The 23,752-nt window shown below is 43.3% G+C and overlaps 1 protein-coding gene across 6 annotated transcripts in view; it reads left to right on the forward strand.

Annotated features, from left to right (window-relative positions):
• The first annotated feature begins 15,186 nt into the window (after positions 1-15,186).
• The window catches only part of CADM1 (cell adhesion molecule 1), a 313,526-nt gene continuing 304,960 nt past the window's right edge, over positions 15,187-23,752 (forward strand). For 3 of the 6 annotated variants that reach the window (XM_014855517.3, XM_014855521.3, XM_014855522.3), the window contains exon 1: positions 15,189-15,361. In XM_014855517.3, coding sequence (XP_014711003.3) covers positions 15,229-15,361 — 133 coding nt within the window. In that variant the 5' untranslated portion in view covers positions 15,189-15,228. Of the gene's footprint in view, positions 15,362-23,752 lie in introns of all 6 variants that reach the window. The other 3 variants (XM_014855516.3, XM_014855518.3, XM_014855519.3) reach the window with 3 other exon arrangements.

Consider the following 23,752-nt stretch of genomic DNA (forward strand, 5'->3'; position numbering starts at 1 on the left):
TAACATCCGTGCCCATCTTCCTCTACTTTATATGTGGGACACCTACCACAGCATGCGTGCCAAGCGGTGCCATGTCTGCACCTGGGATCCCAATCGGTGAACCCAGGACCGATGAAGTGGAACATGCGCACTTAACCACTGCACCACCGGGCAGGCCCCCAGAAGAGCATTTAATACAACATTTCCCACTTAGAGAGTCCGAGTCAGGAGATCTGGGGTGGGGTCCAAGAAAAGCTCCCTCCACCAGAGGTGGTGATACATCTCCAAGATGGAGAACCACAGGGCTAGACTATATGTTTCATGAGGAAAAGAACAATGTCTCGTTCTTTGTTTTATCTCCAGTGACCAGATTGGTGCCTGGTTCGTAGTAGATGCACATAATGTTTATTTTAATGGCTGACCAAATGGCAGACTGACAAACGGGATGAATGAATAAGCAGTTATTGTGTCCACTAGGTGCAGTGTCTGTCCTAGGAGCATTTGTAGTATCTCCTATCATTCTGCCTGTTCTCAATGAGGGAGATGTTATTTCTCTTTCAAAATTGGGGTACCTAAGACTCAGGAAGGCTAAGTAATTTGTCCAAGTTTATATACCAGACTGGATGATGGAGCCTAATCGGTAGTCATGTAAGAAAGGGAGGGGAGAGGGCAGATAGAGGATCTGGAACAGTGACTGTTCCAAAATTTCTGTAAAGGAGTGTAGGGATGGCACTCTGGTTGAGTGGGGTTTGAAGACTTGTCCTGAAATTCCGTTTGAAGGCAACACGTTGATTTTACCTATAAGTTTACTTGGGGAACTTGGTGGGGGGAAGGATAACAAGGATTCTGGGAGCCCTCACTCCCACTCCATCTTATCAACTTCCCAGCAAGTCACTGGTCTGGAGGAAAGAGTACAACAGCTCCCAGTTCATCCTTCTAATGTCTCAGGGAAACAGAAAAGATATCCCAGAGTTCTCTTAACTTCCCTCATTTCTCTCTGTCTGCCAGCTAATGCCTGAAACTTATGTTAATGAAGAAAAACTTTGGGTTCCCATAATAAAATATGAAAGACTTAAAACGCAAATCAGATTGTGTATTGAAACTCATTCACACTAAAGTCAATCTACCAATAAGGGTAAATGACTGATAGCAGGCACTTTCTTATTTTGAAAAGGAAAGGGAGGAAAGAGAACACCTGCCATTTGCCACTGAGGTGGAATAAAGGAATCTTCTTTACAGATTTGCTTAGGATGAGCCCTATTTACATTCAACTGGGAGGGGACAAATAGAAGCTGTGCTCAGAGGTATTTTTGTCATGGGCAGCTGTGAATACATGCAGCTTTTCTTCAAATGATTTATGGAAGGTTTTTTGTTTGCTTTTAAAATGTGGAATAAAAGAGCTCCATTCCCTGAGGCTTCATCAACCAAGCTACCACCATCCCAAAGCTGCCTGGAGAATCTGCAATGTGCCAAAATCACCCAAACCGGAATCTGGGCCTGGAAATCAAGAGGCTCGCTCTGTCTCCAGCAGGATGGGGGGACTTGAGCAAGGCCCTCATTCTTTTAGTGTCTCGGCTGGAGGACTAGGACATCAGCACCGGCATCTGTGTTCACGGAATATTTGTCAGACAGTATGTGAAGCGCTTTTTGTGCATTATCTCATTGAATCCTCACACCACCACCACGAAGTACACACTCATATTTTTCGATTTTAGAAATGAGTCTTAAAGCGCTTAATGTGGGTTGACAAACTAGCCCAGTTGGTAATTGGAAGATTGGGTATTTCAACTAAGGCCTTTCTGAACTTGGAGTCCACTGTCTTAGACACACTATGTTATAACGCTGCTTCCTGGGGAAGTGATGAAGATAAAAAGAAATGATCTGAATGAATATGCTTTGGACAGTTATATATACACATTCACATCTATTGTGATATACATATTTACATACATATACATTATATATATTTATATCTCCATTTAACACTGCCCCACGCAGCCCAGATTGCTTATAACGTGATTTAGTTCTAAAATAGGTATATAAATCCTTTTCTTGACACCACTGGTTTTCAAAATGCAACCCCCAGATCAGCATCAGCAGCATCTGGGAATTTGTTGGAAATGCAAATTCTAGAGCTCCACCCCAGGCTACTGAATCAGAAACTCTGGAGGTGAGGCCCAGTAACCTATGTTTTAACAAGCCCCCCTGATGATTGTGATGCATGTTTAAGATTGAGAGCCACTCAGTACTATTGAGCTAACATGGCAGAGGGTACATTCTCGGCCAATGACTATAAAGGCCCCAGACTGCAATTTACTCATCCATTGAGCTCTCCATTGGCCTGCAGAGAAACCTATGGCTTGTCTTCTTGCCATTTATTTTATATTCTTGTTTTGACCCTTAATGACCAAGAAAAAATCGTGCATGTAATAACACTGAATTTACCTTGAGGAAAGAAAGGATGAGTATTATGCTGAGTGTTAATATAAAGGCTCCACAGAGGACCGAGGTGCATTAAAAGAAACAGTCCAGGAAACAGAGAACTACAGATGGGTAGATATTTTTTCTATTATGGAGGACATGGTAAGCATCAGTGTATTCTGGGACAATTGACCAACATTTCTAGAATGAGTAGCAGAAAGAAATTGGTTGCAGACATGTCAAAACATCAGGGGATTTGAGGAGAACCAAAGAGCTATTGCAGAAAACCATCTTCATAAGAATGATGCTAAAAAGGGTACATGTACGTGTTTGCACATGTGTGTGCATCCATATTATTTACTATATGTTTAGCAATACAACATGGACTTCAGAATTAGACATACTAAGGTCTAAGTTCCTAACTGGTTTCTAACTGGTTCCATCACTTACTAATGGTTACCTTGGGTAAACTACTTAATATTTCCAACCCACAGTTTCCTTATCTGTGGATAAGAATAGTATCTCCCTGTGACAGAAGTATTGGCTTTGATATAGCACTTAGCATAAACCCTGGCCTGTATACAGTAAGTGTTCAATAAATTATTATTATTATTACTAATAGACAAAGTAGCAATATTAGTATTATTTCCTTAATAAACTAGGAAGGCTTCTTAGAAAAGATGAGATTTTAGTTGAGTCCCCAAGGAGAGAAGGGGAGGTATCTAACAGAATCCAGTAACAGACCCCAGAAGTTTCTACCTTAGCTTATTCATGGCTGATTATTGTCTTCTTTGTGAGAGGATATGATTTTTAATCATCTTTTTCTCCTAACCTGTGGATTGCTAAGCATGGCCATTTCTCCTCCAACCCTTCACAGCATCTTTACCTGACTTACTGAGTCTCCAGCTCTTTCTTCCTTTCAAAAGTTCCCTCTCTTGCATTTGGTTTTGTTTTGCCTCCACTCTTTGATCTCCAGATTTGGTTGTTTCCAATTATTTGGTCAGTAGGGTTGAACTGCCTCCTGGGGTCTTGTTGCGGGGTTTTTTTGGCAGTCTTTAGGATGTTTTCAGCACCATCTAGGTATGTCTGCTTCAGTTGGAGGCCACCCTCTGAAAGAGTTTTTCTTTTTCTTGCAGGAAAAGCTAAGAGGATTGTACTCACAGCCCTTTGCTACTTGCATGTTGCCCCTTCCACATGGATGCTCTGGCTCTCTTCTTTGGCACCACGCTAAACCTTATTATAGTACAAACCCTAGCATGTTGCATTGTATAATGTAGGTGCATAATGAATGCTTGTGAAGTGAATAGGCCATGTAGATGCTTACATTTTAATAGAAAAGAAAGAAGATGTAGAGAGGTCAGCCCCTGAAACCGCAAAAAGACTTGCAAAGGAGGTGGTACAGAGACTAGGGGTAAAGAAGCAGAAGGAAAGAGATGGAGGGCCCTTCCGCTATTTTTCAAATGTCACATATGATGACCTGAAGAGAGGAACACCGTCTGAGAAGACAGTGCTGGAATCCGAAAACCTTTGTCCAGAGCTCATCCTGTTAAAGGCCTCAGGAGCAGTATACCGGCTGGGACTTGTTATATGACAGCTCCTCATGTGCAATACCCCAGGGAAGAAGTGTTGCAAGAGGGCACACCCCCCAGGCTGGGGAGGGAAGGCAGCAGCTCTTCAGTCTTCTGCCACTGGTGTCTGGGCAGCTGGCATCTCCTCCCCTCATGCTGTGTATTTACCCAACTTCAAAGGCCAGGGTAGCCATCAAAGGGAGGAAGAGGAAACAGATGAAATTAACTTCCCCCCTCCCCATCTCAGCCCCACTTCTCTATTAGAAAGCCTCCTTTGCCAAAATGTTAACTAGCAGCACACACTGTCATCGTCAGATATGTGTGTTTGCAGCAGTAGCCAGGAGGAACTTCTCAATCTAGGGCCAAGATATGACTCCCCCAGGCAGGTGGGAGCTAAGCCATGAGGGTCTGTTCTATACTGACTGTCAGGCGCAAATCACTGTCACCTTCCCCAGAAAGAAGGCAATGGTGTTTTGTTTTGTTTTAAACTAAGTTAGAATCTGAGCGTATGTGTTAGATTAGAATGGAACCTGTGGAGCAGACAGAAGGAAAGAAATCTACACACGGACATGTTGAAGCTGGTTGCGTTTCACATCAGGCTGGGTTATCCTAACCTGACACAAGAATGACTGCCAATCAAGAAAAAGAAAGACGCTGAGAAAATATGGCTATGTGAAAAGAGCAGGGGATTTCGAAGTCAGATCTCTGCAAGTTACTTAGCCTTTCTGAGCTGCAATTTTCTCATCCGTATAACAATACTACTCAGTCGTCGCAAGAATTAAATGAGATGTTCTATATAGAGTAACTGGCTCATAGTGAACATTCAATAAACATTAGCGTCTGTATTAGTTTCTTCAGGCTGCTGCATCAAATCACCACAAACTTGATGGCTTCAAACAAGAGAAATTTATTCTTTCACAGTTCTGGAAGCCGAATGTCCGAAAGCAGTATCCCTGGGCCCAAACCAAGGTGTTGGCAGGGCTGCACTGCCTCTGGAAGCGCTAGGGGAGAATCTGTTCCTTGCCTGTTCCAGCTTCTGGTCACTGCTGGCATTTCTTAGTTTGTGGCAGCATCACTCTGAACCTCAAGGCCAGCCTCTTTTTTTTTTTTTTTTTGAGGAAGATTAGCCATGAGCTAACTACTGCCAAATCCTCCTCTTTTTGCTGAGGAAGACTGGCCCTGAGCTAACATCCATGCCCATCTTCCTCTACTTTATACGTGGGACGCCTACCACAGCATGGCGTGCCAATCAGTGCATGTCCGCACCCAGGATCCGAACCGGCAAACCCCGGATCACTGAGAAGGGGAACATGCGCACTTAACCACTGTGCCACCAGGCCAGCCCCCAATGCCAGCATCTTTAAATCTCTCTCTGCTCCATCTTCACATCACCCCTTCTGTACACATGTCAAGCAAGTTGGCAACTCAGAATAAGAAGGCATCAATATTAGTAGGTATATATCACTTGGATGTATAAGTGTACTCGTGCTTTTTGAAATTTGGTTATATTTATAGTCGATTATGTTATATAAGATCTTTTAATTTTACTCATGTAAGGGACATAAGCTAGTTCTCGAAGTAACTATATCTGTACAATGAGGACTCATTGAACAGGATTTTAATATACTTGCCTAGCTTTTTTCCTGTACATATTAGATACTTCTCATATACTGCCTTGAGCTATTAGTTAACTTTTCACAAATCTTATCCCTTTAACTCAGTTATAAACTCTTTGATACAAGAGATCACATTTTGCACAGCATTATAACTTTCTTAGTGCTGAACATAGTATATTGGTCAATAAATATTTGCTTGATTGATTAATTTTAAAATACTCAAGAAAGTAATTGTGAAGGAAGATGAAGGCAGGTCCATTCAACGTTTGAGCTTCGTGGAGAGAGAGATTAGAAAAAAATATCTTAAACCTTGAGGGAAATATTGATGCTTCTCTCTCTTATTCCATACTTCTCAGTTCTGATTAAAATTTGTATACCTTTGTCAAAATGCGTTTCCAACTAGCCAAAGAAAAATAGTAATAAAGCATTTGAATACAGATTCTATCTGTATTATTCCTTTTATCCAGTGAAGTAGCTTGACAATCTGGATCCCCTCAGCAAAAATTCAAATAATGTCCCCTTAACCTTTTTTAGGATCAAAATAAGCCTATTTCAAATTTTTCTGCCAGAAACGCCTTTGTATGATATGCTTATCAGTGGAGAAAGAAAGAGAGTGCTTCTAAAAAAGACTTTATTATGCATGTGAGGCAAACCAGCACATATCCTGGCACAGAGTTAGTGTTCTAAAACACTAATTTCCTCCTGTTTTCCTTTTTGCTTTTTCGTCTTAATAAACAAATTTAACAGTCAACAGAATGAGCAACTAACCTTCAGAAAAATGATAATTGCTTCCAGAGTAGAGGGTTTAACTGAAATGCAAAGTGTAGATGATATATTTTATGGGAGGTTAGAGACGTAAAAAGAAATCCTGTAAATACTCTGAAATAAAAAGAGAATTTATTAGTGAGTAGGAGGCTATGGTAATAGTCTTCCTACTGCGATTTCTAGATGTGCTGGTGTCCTTTCAGTGACTCTGAGTTTGGGGGCTTTGCGAGAATGCCGGGAACAAGGGGGCTCAGCTGTCTTTAAGGTGGAGTCTTTGTCTCTCCAGGAAGAAGGTGAGGTTTTTATCTTCTTTTTAGTGTTTATTTGCAATGCCTTTCGGAGTAGAGGAGCAATCTTTTGAAAATGATGAGAATATGGAATTGGCCATTGTAACCTGATTCAGCAGCCCAGTTCCATTTGGGTGATTTTTAGCCTGCCTCTGAGAAACAGAAATGGACAGGTTGGAGTCTCCCCAGACCCCAGATAATTGAGTTGAGCTGGTGTTGTGTACTCGGTGTTTGTGCATTAGCTGCAGCCCTCTTGCCCTCTGCAAAACAGATCTCTTTTCTCAATTATTCAAAATAGATAAATCAATGATATTGTTAAAAAAGAAGAAGAAGAAAACACTAGAAATATTCTCCTCTTTGTTTCCATATGGAAAGCACCATCTAAACTTCAATGATTTTAAAGACAATTTTAGTGAGGGGAGAAAGCCCATCTGTACGGCTCAGCAAATTAATTTTAAACATTTGAAGATAAAAAGGCTGGATTCCTAGGCACTAGCTTTAAAAGTCACAATCCATGGCAATCTGAGGTATTCACTGACTAGGGGCTCTTCTGTTTATTCCAAATACCCCTTTATCATTGGTTTTGAAAGAACCTGGCTCTCTGTAAAGCACTGCCAATTGGGAAAAGAATCAGATAATGAAGAAGTGATGCTACCACGATGACATGCCTTTAGGTCCTCAATAGGATTTCTTCTAAATCAAAAGACTGCTTTACTAGCGCATTTGATGGAGGAGGGGGAAAGGAAGGAGGAGGACTTTTCCTTTTTTGCTTTTTCATCTTCATAACAAAACACATATTGAGTGAAAGCCCCTGGATAAGCCACAATGCAAACCCAGAGGGTGAAAGAGATAATTTTGTAAATTGTAAATCAGAAATTCTATTTGCAGTAGATGCTGAACATATGTAATTTACCAGCATAACATTGTTACCCTGAATGCAAGTGTGATGGATGCCTTGTAAGTTTGAAAAGAGGGGACAGAGTAATTTAAATATCAAGTATGATGTTTCTAGGTCCTCTGGAACTGCAGTTTCCTTGGGAGATCCTGTAGGAGCAGAACATAGACCAATTGGCATTACCTGAAGATGGAAGGCTGGACAAATGAACTGGGAGTCCCCCTTGGGCTTCTTTCATGCTCAAACAGGAATGGAATCAGATGAAGTGAGTTGGTGACATCTGATTTTAAGGTGATCACGCTTTACAAAGTGCCTCTTTAGGAGACGAACGTGGCAGACAGCTGACCAATTTAGGATTGCTAACCTTTCCTAAGTTTGAATCGACTGCATGAGATTTTTCTCCTCCTTTGCATTAGCAAGCAAAATGTGCTCCTCAGGTTGGCCATATGAGAAGCCAGGTAATTGACTCTGGTGGGAGGACATGAGTGGATGGAATAGCAGAATAGGATCAATCCAAAGTCCCATGGAGTAGCTCTCCAAGAAGAGTAGTAGGCTTTAGGGTCCTGATCCTTGATTTCTCTTTCTCATCCTAGTGTGTTAAGCAGCAGCTGTATACTTTCCCTACTGGCAATGCTATTTCTGGGCCAAAGCTACACAGACAAGAGGAACACTTTAGATGAAAGATAAATAACAATTATTGGAAATCATAAGGGCTTTTATTTTTTTGTAATTGAAGTCATGAACTGTACTAATTGCCTCTGAAACTATATGCTATTTACTGCCTTTTATTAACTGCAGCGTAGGAGAGTATGCCCCTTCTGTGTATTGGCATCTTGTTGATATATTGAGATTTTTTGCATAAATGTGTTATTCATCACAGACCAAACCACATAAATAAAATATATAGTGAGATATTAGTACTGCAACGAAAGTCTTAGAGAAATAGCTTAGTAAGTGACAATGCTGTCAATGAACATGAAAGACTGAAATTAAGCATTGCTTTTCTTCAAAACACGATCTTTAAACAAACGGAACTTCAGTTCTTCATAGTCTGGGGACAGGGAAAAGAAGATATTCAAAGCACCACGTGGGGTGTCTGCTAGCTGACAGAAGGGTATCCTTGGAGAGCTGAAATAACTTTTAAAAGAGAAAAAAAACCTACCTAAATCTGCAAAAGAGTCAGATGATTATTCCTCTTCTGGAACCCTTTTGACAAACCCCTACATTTTCAAAGAGTTACGTGGGATTTAGCCAGCCATTGACTTTAATGTGAGCTGCATTGCTAAACCACATGCAGTCCTTTGGAAATTTAGGGGTTGGGGTTTGCTATAAGTCAGACAATGGTTCGACTTAAGTCAATAGAACTTAAAGAATGAATAAACATGGGCACTTTAGAGCAAAAATACAAAATCTCTAAGTAGCCTACTAATCAGGCAGGGATAACCAGAAAGAAGAAGAAACAGAAGTAGAATATCCAATTCAAAATGCAGTTGAGGGATTTGAGTGTCATTTGAAACCATAAGGACAAACATGAAAACTTGGACAGGGCCATCGTAAGACCCCAAGGATGGGCGTTTGAGAATATCCTCCTAAAACCTTTTCCTGTTTGGGACTGCAAGATAGATGATCAAGACAATTTCTATTCAGAACTTGTTCTGTTTACAACCCATATTACAAAAGTTATATTGCCATTGTCATCTTTTAGCAGCATGAGTGATACCATCTCATATTCATAATGTGGCTATTTTATATTTGCAGCTTTATGAAAATCTATAGATATCAATATCTGTTTTTAATGGATCTTGCTGAAATCCTGCTGCCTGAGAAGTTGTGCTGTGCTGCTAAGGAATTATCACAAAGCTAGATCTGACAATTATGATATCACATCAGGAAAGTATGGCTTTTAAAGGGTGGGAAAAACTTTCACAGCATCATGACCAATCATATTTTAGTTTGGAAATAAAAACTAAGGTCTGTATGTGATAATTAGTTGAGTTACCTCAGTCGCAACAATCCCTCTATCCCACCCAAGGCTGTCTGTCAGTGTCAATGAAATTGAATGTCAAATTGAAAAACTCTAAAGCTATTTCTTCCATATGAGAAAATCACTAGCAAATCACATCTTCCTTTCCTACTGGCAAGATAAGCAAAATTAGCACATATCTCTCTCCTTGTTTTGTCAAACTTTAATCAAACTGTTTACCCCAAGTGTGAGGCTGGTCTCATCCTGGATTTCAGCATTTTCTCTCTAATGTCAACCCTTGATGATTTTTGTGAAATGTATTGATTTGACTTCTTTGTAGCAATTGACGTGGCTAATCACTCCCTCTTCCTTGGTTAGTTCTCTTTTTGTTCTTTCCCTATCCTCATGTCCCTTCCACTCAAGCTCCATCCACTCCTTAAACAGTTAGCATTCATCATAGTGGTACTCCTGGCATATTTTTAAAATGTCCTTCAATACACTTTCTCTGAGTGACCATCACTCTCTCCTGCCCTCACCCAAGTGCATGGCTTCAACTTCCACTACATGCTCTTGACTCCCAGCTCAGTCACTTTCCCAAGTTCTACACCAGCATTTCAGGTAATTTATTGCCTGGCTGAATATTTCATAGACACCCCAAAGCCAACTTGTCCCAAAGTGAAATTATCATCTTCTTTCCACTGCCCATCTCGCAAACAAATAGTCATCAAATGGACCTGTTCCATACCCCTATACGTGTCTGGGAGAATGGTACCAGCATCCACTCAAATGCTGAAAGAACAAATCTAGGATTCGTTTAAAGACTTTTCTATCACGATACTACTAGAATAATCTGTCTAAAATGTAAATCTGACCATGACATTCTACTAATTCAATGGGTTCCCATTAATCTATAATTAATCAACAATTGAAACTTCCTAGCTTGTCAATCAAGGCATTCCCTGGTTCCTGTATATTTTTCCCAGCATCTTCTCTTACCACTTGTCCTCTGGCAAACCTGTGATCCAACCACTCTATTTGTCATTTCCCAAAAATGCACCAGGCTCTCCTAAGCTTTTGGGCCTTGTAAATGACCTCCCGTCTAGTCACACCTTCCCTCTCCTTCAATAGCATCCCTGTCTATCCTGTGGAGACTTGTTCAACTTCCAAGACAGCATGATCATTCTCCTGTGTGAATTTTTCTCTGGTACACAGACATTCACATCTGCCCTTTGGGTATAGTTGGGTTTCTCCTTTCTCTGTTCACATAGAGCTGTGTGCACATATTACAACAACATTGATCACGTAATAATCATGGTGTACATCTGTATCCCCTAATATACTCTGAGTTCTTTGATGGTAGATACAGTTTCTCATTCATCTTTTTATTCCTATAACTTAACAGTGACTGTTCCATTGGGGTGCTCTATACTTTTTTTTCTTTTCTTGAATATTTGGATCAGCCACATACACCTGGATCTATTTCTAGATATCTGATTGGAACAAACTATGACTTGAGTCCCTGTGGAAAATTTCCCTTCCATGGGCATTGGAGCTGCTCTGTGACCCAGGTTATATGTAGCTTTCTGCAACCTATGTCAGTTCTTCCCTTTCCTTCAAACTGATATCCAAGAGTTACTGTCAACTCTATGATTCTCAAAGAATAAACCTGTGAGTAAAGTGCTTAAGTACTCATTTAGGAATATGGATTCAGCTGGCTTTATATTTCATAAAGATTCACAGACTGATGACCCTAAAGATGAGCTGCTTAGCCTTAATCTAAGTATAGATGAGCTGTCTACTAGATAGACCAAGAGTCTATCTAGTCCAATATTCTAACAGACTGCTAACTTACCTAATTTAAGGAGGACTTTCTATAAAAAGCTGACATTTATTACAATTGTAATACACCTTTTGACAATGGAAGCTGAGGCTTAGGGATTATTTCAGTCTGCTCAGGCTGCTATAACAAAATACCACAGACTGGGTGGCTTAAATAACAGACATTTATTTTCTCACAGTTTTGTAAGCTAGAAAGTCCTAGATTAGGGTGCCAGCATAGTTGGGTTCTGGTGAGGGTTCGCTTCCTGGCTTACAGATGCCTCCCTTCTTGCTATGTGTTCACATGGCCTTTCGTTGGTGCCTATATGTGGAGAGAGAGCTCTGGTGTCTTCCTAGGGCATTAATCTCATCATCGGGGCCCCGCCATCACTTACTTCATCTACAACTAATTACATCTCAAAGGTACCACTTCCAAATATTATCATATTAGGGGTTGGGGCCCCAACATATGAATTTGTGGAGGACAGGGCAGAGAAAAATATTCAGTCCATAAACTGATTAAACTACTTTTCTACATGTACTCAAATAATCCAGTAGCAGGGCAAATGCTGACTCCAAATACTGTTTTCTTTTCCCTAATAATTTGTCTTTATTGCTTTTTTACACACGGGTACTCCAATAATTAGCATTATAAAAAGCAAAATGTTACAGCTCTCATTGATTATCTCTGACGTATTCCCTAAAACATGAATCTCTCTTTAACACTTATTTTTCATATATGTGTATCCATATTTCTCAACTGTTTTAGTGAAGGCAAACAATATAGGGTCTCTCTCTCGCTCGCTCTTTAAAGTTTTCTCAGAAAAAAAAAAAAGAACCAGGCTCTTGGTGCTGCTGGCAATTTTATTCTACACAAGTAGCACCCAGATTGTAATTCTGATAAGTATTTCAGTTCTTTCTTGAAAAATTAAATTCACAAAACAATTGATTATCAGTTATAAATGGCAAAAACACCATCTGGTTTTCAAAATTGGTTACATCCATGTAGCAAGGGGAAAAAATGTTGGAACTTGTAGTTGGCGAGGAGTTCTAGTCCACGAAGCAGAAAATGACGAGCTTTACTATGAGAAAGCCAGAGTAGTCATAACTTGTATTTAGCGGCTGCAGGAATCTGATACGTTCTTCACAAGTTCCATATGTTAAATCGCTTGGCGAGATCTTCAGTGTGAAAGAGCTGAGGGTGGGAGAGGAGTGTGGCTAGCGGATAGGGTAGCAACAGCTTCATCTTAAATTTTCAGCTCTGGTTCTTTCCATGTAGACCCAGTGCTGCAGATGTCCCGTGACCTGGGAAATCGGATGTGCAAGTTCCTTAATCTTACGGCACAGGTGGCATTTTTTGGTGGAAATTTCTAAAGCTATTTGCATTCCTCTGGTGAGGTAAGTCATACAGCATTAGCATTTCCCACAGAAATGTCCCATGTTGCTCTTTGCCAAGTGGAAATTTGAGTAGGTGTTCATTTGATGTGCCAAGAGAATGAAGGGAGATGAAAACACTCCACATCTTCCAATGTCCCCATACTGTGTTCCTAGTGTGGGAGGACTGGGGCTTGACTAGATTCTCTTGGAGATTCAGCCTCATGAGGAATGCTTTTCCTTAGGATTATAATGCAGTCCTGTTATTTTAAAAAATGTTTCTGAGTTGCTGGCATATTTTCACCTTATGTTAAAAATGTAGCTATCCTATGCTTATTATTCACGCATTGTGATGTGAAATTTATTCATTCACTTAACGAATATTTATTGAGGCACAGTATAGCATAGCGGTTAATTGCATAAGCTCTGTCTGCACCTTAGAAACTCTGACCTTCAGAAAATGACTTAATCTTTCTATGTTTAAAAAATATAAAATAGGAGATAAAAGTAGTACGTACTATGGGGATTGTTCCAAACATTAAATGAGATTAGGCATGCAAAATACTTAATTAAAAACTCCATAAGTGCAAAAGTAGCAGTAATAATAATAATAGCAAATATTAAAATTATTATACACTAGGCTCTGTGCTAGGGTGCTAGAGTTCTTGACATATAGGACCTTACTTTATAGTTTACACATCACTTTCAACATACATATGGCCTCAAATTTTCTATCCTAATTTTGGAGGGACTCTGCTTTGCATTTCGATCTGAGCCAGGTAGCTTTACTCCTAAAGGTGTTAAGAATAGGTAAGACTTTGCAGACTGGACATTATCCCAGTGACTGTGTGGTGATGGTCTCCCGCCTCATGCAACGCTATTTGCCTGCTGGAGCTTTCCCCACTTCTGGGGGACTGCCTGTAGTTCATGCATGGGGCCTGTAATTACAGAGCAGAATATCGAGGGCTGTAAAGACAGGGCAGTCTTGAAATTAGTTTATGCATAATGGATAATAGGAGGCTGTTTTTAAGTGTAACTCATTTGGTGGGTTGGCAGATCTTGACTTCCTTTTTGGTATGTAACATTTATTTATTTATTTTAGCAAGATGAGACAGAGGGCCCAGCAAGTCATTTAGTGCAGCTCCTCTAGACTATAGCTCAGACTTAGCAATTTACATTCAGTAATCTCTTGGTCATTTAGCCACAGATAATTTGTCATGGTTTGTTTTAGCTGTTGTGATATTGATATTTATTATGCAAATTGTATTTCCTACATCTTATTGTTCTGCATTCTATGAATACTTAAATTATTATAAACCTTTACACTTAATATGGCTCGTCCTTCAATTTGATGCTTGAGCAACAGAGGGTCAGAGCGCACACGATCTTCTAGAGGGGAAGAAAATAAGTAATTAAAAAGCAGACAAACAAGAGAGCCAGCTGCCTGGTTGAAAAGAAAGCAAAGGCAATTTCGGGGAGAGAGAGCGAGTCCGGAGAAGCAAGTGGCTTCAGCTGGGAGAGCCTCTCCCAGAGACGCGGGAAGCTCGGAGCACCTGTTGGTCCCCAGACGCCTTAAGAGGGACAGGGGGCGTAGAGGAAGGGGGAATGGGTTTGAGCCCTGAACGAGAAAGATGGTAGACCCTATCTTCACACCCCTCGCCTCCGCCCTCCACTCCGAAAGCTTAACAAAAAGATTTGTTATTGAGTGTGTGTAATCGTAAATATATAATATCGCATGTGTCATATATATTAAGTACTCATATATATTAAAGCCAGGAAGGAGACCTTCAGCAAGCTGAGGAGTCTGAGTCGACCCTCCTAGATCTACCTTTCCTACCGCAAAGACACCGACTCGAAAATCCCAGAGCCCAACGCAGGCTCCTTTCTGCCAACTATGCCCAAGTCTACCGCTAGGCTGTTGAGCGGGCTCTCCTGCTCCGCCGGACGTGCAAAGCACGCATGCACTTCTCCCAGATTGTTTTGTCAATCCGGGGACCTGCATTCTCACTCTCCACTCCCGAATAGCCCCCATTTCCCAAAGATCTATTCCTTCGGTGCAAGGTGAGTGACGGAAATTTGCAACCTCTGGTTTCCAGGCCAGATGCACTCGGTTTACCGGTCAGGGGAGCCTCCTGGGGAGACTCTCCAGTCGTCGGTCTGATATAGCGATTGCTATAAACACTCCTAATAAAGGTGTGTAGGAAGCTAGACCCGCCCCCTGGAGCCCGAGCCCCCAAACGCCAGGCGCCCACAACACTTTTTCCTTGATCCCGGGGAAGCAAAAGCGAATTTTAACATAAACATATTTGCATACGCCCCTCCTCTTGGCCCCGCCCCTAGGTGGCGCGGGCGCGCCGCCGAACGCCAGCGCAAGGGGGCGGGGTGGGGGAGGGAGCGAGTCCGCCGGGAGCCGGGTTGGGCTCGCGGCCCTGCGATTGGTCCGCCCAAACCCCGCCTCCAGTGCATGTCATTAGCATCTAATTAGTTGTCCGCTCGGGCTGGAGAGGAAGCCAGCGCCGCCAGTCTGAGGCAGGTGCCCGACATGGCGAGTGCTGTGCTGCCGAGCGGATCCCAGTGTGCGGCGGCGGCGGCGGTCGCGGCGGCGGCGGCGCCTCCCGGGCTGCGGCTCCGGCTTCTGCTGTTGCTCCTCTCCGCCGCGGCACTGATCCCCACAGGTAGGTGTGGGCACCGGCCGGTCGGCCCCCTAAATTTCCTAAGGCGCCCCAGTAGCCGTAGCCATGGAAGGGGGAAACGTTTCCATGACAACCTTCCCCCACTTCCTAAATCCGAAGCGGAGGGAGTGTGGAGAGGAAACTCAGGGCTGAGATGGAAGGGGCTGAGAGGATCGGTGATCCCCCTTCTCCTTTGCCCAGTTGGGTGTGAATTAGAGCCCTTAGGGATGGTTGCACCCACACCTTTCCTCCCCAGCTTTGCGCGGGGTGCGGAGTGGAGTGAGAATGGGGGGCCTGGGGCTAGAGAATATGGGGGAAGGGAATGTTGGATCGAAGGCACCCCCCCAAACCTTCCGGACCCTCCCAAACTCGGTGTTGTCCCCGTAACTTGCGGGTCCTCCCGTCTCCTAGGGCTGCCCGTTCGCCCCCGCCTCTCCAGCGGGCCCCCAATTCTCCATCCCTGAAGCCTCCCCATGGCTGACTAGAGCCGCCTCCAGCGTGATTCCTCACTGGTCCACAGGACATCCCCAGACTTGTCTGACCGCTTCTGGTCTCCCGGCGCTCTGCCTTTCTCCCTTGTCCCCGGAACTGCGCGCCCCTCGTGTCTCCCTCCGGCCGAATCGCGGCCCTTCCGCCCCCTCCGCCTGGCTGCGGGTCTCCTTGGCCCGGGTCCATGCAGGGAAAGTTCCCGCGGCCCGGCCCCGCGGGGGAGCGATTGCTGTTGCCACCTCTGCGGGAAAGAACCGAGAGTCTGCAGCCCGCCTGCCCCAGGGCGTCCTCCGCGGCGAGTGGGGACACTGGATTTCCAGGCTGCCCGTGCTTTTCGGCAGTCCGGGGGTGGTGGAGGGAGCTTTCGCGGCCTCTGCGGCCAGGCGGGCACCCTGAGGGCCTCCGGGCGCCCGCTGCGTGCCGAACTGTCTTGGGAATTTGCCCAGGGGCGGCTCTGCACGCCCGGCGCCTTCCCTGAAGACGCTGAGCACTCGGCACGAGCACGATGTGTGGCTGCCCGTGCGCTGGGCGCGTTGGCGCGGTCGGGAAAGAAGAGGGCAGTGTTTGCTTTTGTTAACAAAAGGGAGCTGGAGCTCTTCCCCAGCGGAGAGGCCGGCCGTGCTGCACCCTGCCTCCTCCCGTTCCCGCCACCGCCGCGCTCGGCGGTCGCGTAGCGTCCCCGCGCCCCTGGCCGCCTGCTGCATGCTCGGGGCGCGGAGCCGGGACCGAGAGGCACGGGGCCGCGGGGGGACGGAGAGGTGCAGGAGGGGATGCAGCAGGGCTCGGCGCCTGTAAAGCCCCTCCTTGCAGCTCAGGAGCTGCAGGACCCGTGAGCAACAAGTGGCGGAGGACACCGAGAGCTCAGCCCCCACCTGCGGAGCCCCCGGCCCGGGCGGGCGCAGCGCTGAGGCCACCCTGCCGCTCCCGGGGCTCCTCTCCGCTTGGGCTGTGCCTTTTGTTTACACGCTAGAGGACACACAGTTACGTAAACACCGCAGGAGACACACTGTAGGAAATGGGGATGTCTGAGGGTGCTACCTTTGGGTTTGGGGAACGCCGGGTTGGTTCCTTCCCCCCAAAACAGGCTTGCAAGGGAGCTCGGCTTGGGGAACCTATCGGTGATGAGTAGAGATGGGAAATCTGGCAGCAGCTTCAGTTCCAGAGCTGAGGATTTTTTCTTCCATGCCACTATCTGTCTCCGGATGTTGTTTATGTGTTTTTCCTCTGTGAATTCTTAATTTATGAGTTACGAGGTAATTGGGTTCAGCCGATGCCGGTGTGGTTACAACTTCATTTCGGGTGATGTCTCTGACTGGATGGGTTCAATAAAATCTTCCTGAAAGAGATCCCTCGTGCTGCTGCATTGTAAAAAGCGCCAGTGTCAGTTAAACGTGAGCGTGAGTAAAGGCTCGGTAACTGGCGCATAATAGAGGCAACAATAGACTTGTATTGGCTGCAAGAAGAGAGGGGGAAAGCGCTGGTCGGGGATATTGCCTTTCGACTAAAAATGGGAGCCGTGCAATGCCGCTTGGCAGCAGAGTAGGATTAGATTATACCTCCTCTGTGTCGAGCCTGCTTGTTGAAGGCACCAGGTAGTAGCAGCAGCACTGGGTTCGTAACTATCTCGCGGTAAGAAGTTGCCTGCGCAGCGAGGGATATATGCTGACTTGGAAAGGCGCGGTCTGGAACGCAATCGTGCATGTCAAAGCTACAAGAAAATTCTGTTGCCAGTTACCATGGAAGCAGCTTCTTGCTCTTGTGTACATCCCTGTTTTTACGCTGGTTATCAGACTTGTGTTCAGATTAGGAAGTAATTGGGTTTGATTTGTAGTGAGGGGGTGAGATGACTTTCTTTAAATCTTTTTTTCTCTTAATGCATTTTTCTTGGTGTGATGGCTTTGAGCAGGGGTCTTGGCCTAGCCCTGGGTCCTAGACTCAGAGTAGAGGTCAGGTGTGCAGCGGGGGACTTTTCATCCTTAGTCCTTTTAGTTTGAGCTTTCTCAGAAGCCTCCATATCCCACTCCCAGGGTTAGAGGAACCTGTTGGTGCTGCCTTCTGACTTCGTGAGGCTTGTTTCATTTCCATCCTCGTGGGGATGGCGATCGACGGCCCTTGTGCAGTAGGTCCTGGTTCCGTCTTTCCTGTAACTGAATGCATGCCTCCACTGGAGAAAATCTCCCATCCCTCCTGTGGTGTTTGGATGAAATGGATGTTAAGGAGATGCAACTAGAAGGGGGTTGTCTAAGTGCACTCCTCAGTATAAATCACGCCTGTTCCGTTTAGGTGCCCACACGGTGTTGTTTCTGATCCTGAGTGAACCATGGTGGATTGCCCTCCTCTTCCGTTTTTCAGCATTAGAGAGGATGGCTGAAGCTGGGGGTTTGTGGTGGTGACGGGAAACCCCGGGGCTGAGGTTTGCTCCTCGTGGCCTGTTGGGGCTTGTATACCCGGGCTAGGGACTTTACAAAAGTGCCGCCCTGCTGTTGTTGCCTTTCCCTGCATCAAATTGAATAGCCGCAGGAGGGACTTGCACTTGTCTGTGATAGCTTTGATAGAATATCCCTCATTAATGCCACTTTATATTTACAGTGTGTCACTGGAGACGCACAAGGCTTCATTTAGTGACTTGTGTGACGAGACAAGCTTGCATTATTTGCCTGGGACATTTTGGAGGAACAAGAGATCCATTGAGCAATCTTTTGAAATGAACAAATACGGAAAAAGGGGGGAATAAAAGAGCAGGCAGTTCTCCGGAACAAAGAGCTTTATTCATATGGATGTTGTACATGCTTTATCCAGTTTTCCCCAATGGCCCTCCTGGTACAGGGCAGTGGGACAGGGAAGACGCCAACAGGCAGGACACTTTCGCTTCCTCTCTTACTTCCTGACTTCATGTTCTTATCCGAGTTGGTCCTCGGCTCCCTGACTGCTCATCTCGCTCCACTCCCTCTAAAACCCCAGAAGGTAACGGGTTCCTGGGTCTAAAAGGGAGAGTTTGAAATCCTTTCTCCCAGTACTGAATTTCAGCAGAAGGAAGTGCTAGCTACCTGTTGAGACTGATGGTGGTTGGAGGATATATTGGTTGAAGGGAAAGACATGTCACTTTTCTATGACATGGGTCAAGGAATGGTTGATAGCGAATGTCAGATTGGTAAGATGTCTTGCAATTATAATGTTAGCCTTTCTGTTTATTTTTAAAGAAATGTGGAAACTGAAATCCAAAATCTTCATTATTATTAATGGTACTCTTGGAGTTTTAGTGATTTTTGCCCACACCTTGTACATTTTAGCCTCATACATAAGTGAATTTTTATTATTCCTTAGCCTATTTTGCTAAATGATTTTCAGGCTTTAAAAAGTTGATAATATTCCTGTGAATATAAACTGTCTCATTCTCTGGGCTTCTGTATGTGACATTTTAATGCCTAATCGGTCACTTAGTATTTACATTTTAAAAATGGTTTTGTGTGTGTGTGTTTTTCACAAAAGGCCTATTTTTATGTGGGGAAATCTCTTAAAATTGGGCCAAATTAATCGATGCTATGATTTGAATGGAAATTTACCAGCATATGAAGAAAATTTATAAGAGATAAATCCGAAGGATTCAAATGCTGTATCTTTCTCTTGGGAAGAATAGGACTGACCATTATGCTGGGCATTTTTAACTGAAAATTCAGCACAGAAGGGAGAAATCACACAGCGACATCTGTTGCAGAATTGAAAATTTGCTCCTTTGAGTTGGAAGCAATTAGTCCTATGTAAGCACCTAATGGTGTCAGTGTGTGTGTGTGTATTTATACTTTATATTTGCAGTTATATATACATATATATGCACGTATACAGAAACTCACCCAACACAATATTCGTATTCTCATTTTAAAGTATTTATTAGAAAATGTAACATTTTAGCACCAAATCTCTTTTTCTTAATATTACCTGTTGAAGAGTTAGAGATTCTTGTAATCATGGAATTTTTGAAAGAGGAAGCATATTAGAAATCATCCGGTGAAATCCTAGTGTTTTGCAGGGAAGCAGCCAAAGCCCAGAGAGGGAAGGACCTTACTTACCATTGAACTGAGGCTGAGTTAGCTACGCATCCAGGGCTAGGAGCAGGTCCCTTGACATGGAGCCAGTGAACCTTGTGTTCCTCCTCCCAGCAGGGATGCACAGTGAGGGATATGGATCGTGGGTATGGTTCTTGGCTAGGAATAGTTTGTATTCTGAAGGCAGCAAGATTAATTGTTGCTCCAGGTAATAACCCGTGGATCAGAGGAGTGACCTCTCGGGAGAAAGGACCAGTTCTTGGTAAGGTTGTTTTTGGTGATGACGAATGATTCTAAACTTCTGGACTTTATTTGGCAGCCACAACAGGAATGTCGTCCAAAACACCTTCATAGGGAAGAGCTCTGGATTTGTGTCGCTGTAATAAAAGTCAGATGTGCAAAAACTAGGCTTCAGAAGACTCAGCTTTAGATTTTTAAGCTTTTTATTTGTCTTTTCAAGGATTAATATTAACAATAGAACTGGTTCTACATAACTAAGGAAAAAAAGAAGAGTCTTTGAGTCAAGAACAAGAACACATCTTGATTTTCTTACCAGGTACTCGGTACTCGTCACTTTTCTTTAAGCTGAGAATAATTTTTTTCAGGAAAAAATTATTTTACTTTTTAAGATGATCTTTTTCTTTACATCAATCATATTTTCTTTATTTTTCCATTTTATTATGGAAATTTTTAAATATTTACAAAAGTAGAGAGAATGCCATAATTCACCCTGTGTGCAGATCACCCAGTTCACTAATTATCCACCTGTGGTCATTGTGTCCTCCGTATGCTTCCTCCCCTTCCCAGATTATTTTAAACAAATCCTGGACATTCTGTCATTTCTTCCGTAATTGACTTTAGAATGAATGTCTATAGGATACATGCTCCTTTCCCCGCTCTCGTAATAACAGTATCATTAACTGAATGTACATCTTCTCAACTGCTATATAGAATTTTTGTCCTACCCTAGCGTTACGGAGGAAGGTGGAGTGAGGGGTTGTTAGAGGTGGTAAAAGCTGAGGCAGAAACCAGAGAAGCTGGAGTGTGATTACTGCCTGCACTGAGGAGACCCTTTCGTGTGGTTTGGTTTATTTTGAGCAAGGTTTTGTTTGGATCGGAGGAGATGAGTTTTATTGTTGTGTAAATATGGTTGTGTAAATATGCAGTAATTGTAGCTAATCCCTTAACTGTGGCGTGCTGTGGAAAGCACCCATGGAGAGATTGGCCATTTCCAGTTGTTCTTATAATGAATACTCTCCATCTGCGGACTTCTGTAAGGAAAGGCTATTTTAGTTGATGGCTGTGAGATACCTCATTCGTATATTTATCTTTAAATGCCTTCGTGGTATAAATGTCTTTGCGTTTTGTAAATATGTGGCTTAAAAGAAAAAATGTCTTTTCCCATTTCTAACTGGCTAAGTGCTAATTTCAGCCTGTATTCTTGAACTGAAGTGATCACAAAATGCCTTCTTTGTTGTGGGAAACCCATACAACAAGCTGTAAGTATTTTGGGTCTTATTTTCGTAGGATGGGGGTGTGGGGTGGTTGGGAGAGAAAAGACTATTACTTTTACTTCTCAATATTTGCCCCATTGATTTAAAATATGAATTTTTAGTTTCAGCTGGAAATGTTGGAATGCTTCAGTGTTAATTTTTGAACTTCTTTGGTTTCTCAGAAAATAGGTTGGTTCCAGTTTCCATGGTTCGGGAAATGTGAGGTTGCGTATGTGTGTTTTAAGAAGTTCTTTCTCAAATGTATTTAATGTGGACTATAAATCTGAAGCATTTAGTTTTTTGGTTTCCAGCCAAGCAAGTAATTACACATGAGATGGTTTTGAGGGGTCTGAGCAGCCCTGGCCAGGTAAAGACCCGCCTCCTGCGCCCCTCTTCGGAACTGGCCACCGTGCGGGAGCAAAGCACAAAGGAATCCCTACATTCACGGTTTGGGGAACGCCACCAAAATCGAATAAAAAGCCTTTGTTTGGAAACCATCAATGAAGGAAGGAACCCACTGGAATGTTTGTAATTACAAGTGGCACCTCCTTGTTTAAATTTCAGAAGCCACAGTTTCTTTTTTCAGAGATTTAAATTGCAGGCTCTAGCCAGCAGCTGCTGTTGTGGTTAATGGGCACTTTCTCTTTGAAGATCTTCCAGGGCTGGTTCTCAAAAGCTTTGGGTGCAGTTGGCCTTGAACTAGGGTTAGAAGAAGGGGAGATGGAGGTATTTTATACACGCACAGCAAAAGTGACTTGTGGCCTTTATTATTACTCAAAAGAGAGACTTGGCAGTAAGGTTGAGAGAAAGCGAGAATTAAGAAAAATCTTTTATGAGTGACAGGTGTCTTGAACGGGGTGATTATCTCAAGAGAGATGTGAGGTGGGGAAGATTTTTTCTTTTAGTAGATGTTTTACTGGAATATAGTTATTTGACCCAACATTTTGATCTAGGTATTTCACAAATGTTAAATAGGCTTGAAATGAAAGTGCTGTGATATATATTTAAACGCTACTCCCTGTTTGAAGTTGATATTCCAGTGACATGGACTTTTAGAAATGCCTAGAATAGGTATCTTGCTCTTGGCAGTCAGGTAGGCGCTCTGATTCCTCTTGAGCTATCCAGCACTGGACTGCAGTGTCAAGTTGGAATTAAGTTATGAGGTCCCGGGGGTAGAAGGAGGGCAGAATCTGCCTGAAAACAAAAGATTCACCTGCCTTGAATCCCCCATTGTCTGTACCGTATCTCCACTTGGCTTGGATTAACCAAAAAGTTAACATGTCAAAAATTGAAGCTTTCATCTTTTCTGCTGTAGGTATCAGCTTTTCTCAAAATCTGCATTATTGCAAATGACACCATCGTCATCCTGGTCACCAAGGCTCCTAAATTTGGCGTCCTTTTTTCCCCTCCTTAGCTTTCACTCTTGGACTGAAATGAAATGGGGCTGATTGTTTCTCCGCGACATCCTCTGGAAGCTTCAGTGTCCTCTCCAAACCACGTATTACTAGCAGAAGCTTCCTAGCCAATTCCCCTGCCCCAGCCTCTGCGCGTCAGAATTTTGGTCTACCTACTGCAGTTGTCATTCCTTTCTGGACAAGATCATGATGCTTCCCTTTCGGAAATCCTAATCTCACATTCTTGCTTCTTGCATCAGTTTCACAATCCACACTGTTTTGTCTCCAGGTTGTTCCTTCCTCAGTTGCTTTCTTACTCCCTCTCTAATTGCCCTCATTTCTTGTTACTTTTCAGCCCAATCCTGATGAGACTTGAAGACTGATGATTCTCCAGTGAAATTGAGGAAGAAAATGGTTCCCCTGATCAGCCTTCAGCTGTTTGCCTTTGCATGAAACTGCTCTCCTATCTGTTTTTCTCTTAACTGTTTTAGTTTGTAGACGTAGGCTGGCTGATTCTCCTCACCTACCTCGAGAATAAACATCTTTCCTTTGTGTCTTTCAGTTTAACACATGCTTATCTAAAATATACCCCAATCAAGACATTTCTTTTCCTGCTTTACAGGTGTATACATGAGCATATTTCTTTACAGGAAGCCAAAGTGTGTAGATATTATGGCCGTCATTTTAATGAAAATTTTCACCTTTAGAATGCCTGAAAGTTTATTGCTCCTATTTGGTAGTACATGTTTGAATATGGGCATTTACTACAGCATGAAAATGGTGTAATTGACTAAATAAATTACAAGTTAGCAAAGTAAGACTTTCAGACAATAAATTAAGCCCTTTAGGAGCAGGAAGACTCCAGAAGGGTCCGAGTCAGAGGGCATTGTCTGGAGCTGCTGACTTAGCATGAATGAGATCGGTCCCTCTGAAGATGGTCCAAAATATACCACCTTAGAAGACTGTTTGGTGCTC

The sequence above is a fragment of the Equus asinus genome, chromosome 20 (assembly GCF_041296235.1).
Source record: "Equus asinus isolate D_3611 breed Donkey chromosome 20, EquAss-T2T_v2, whole genome shotgun sequence".
NCBI lineage: Eukaryota > Metazoa > Chordata > Mammalia > Perissodactyla > Equidae > Equus > Equus asinus.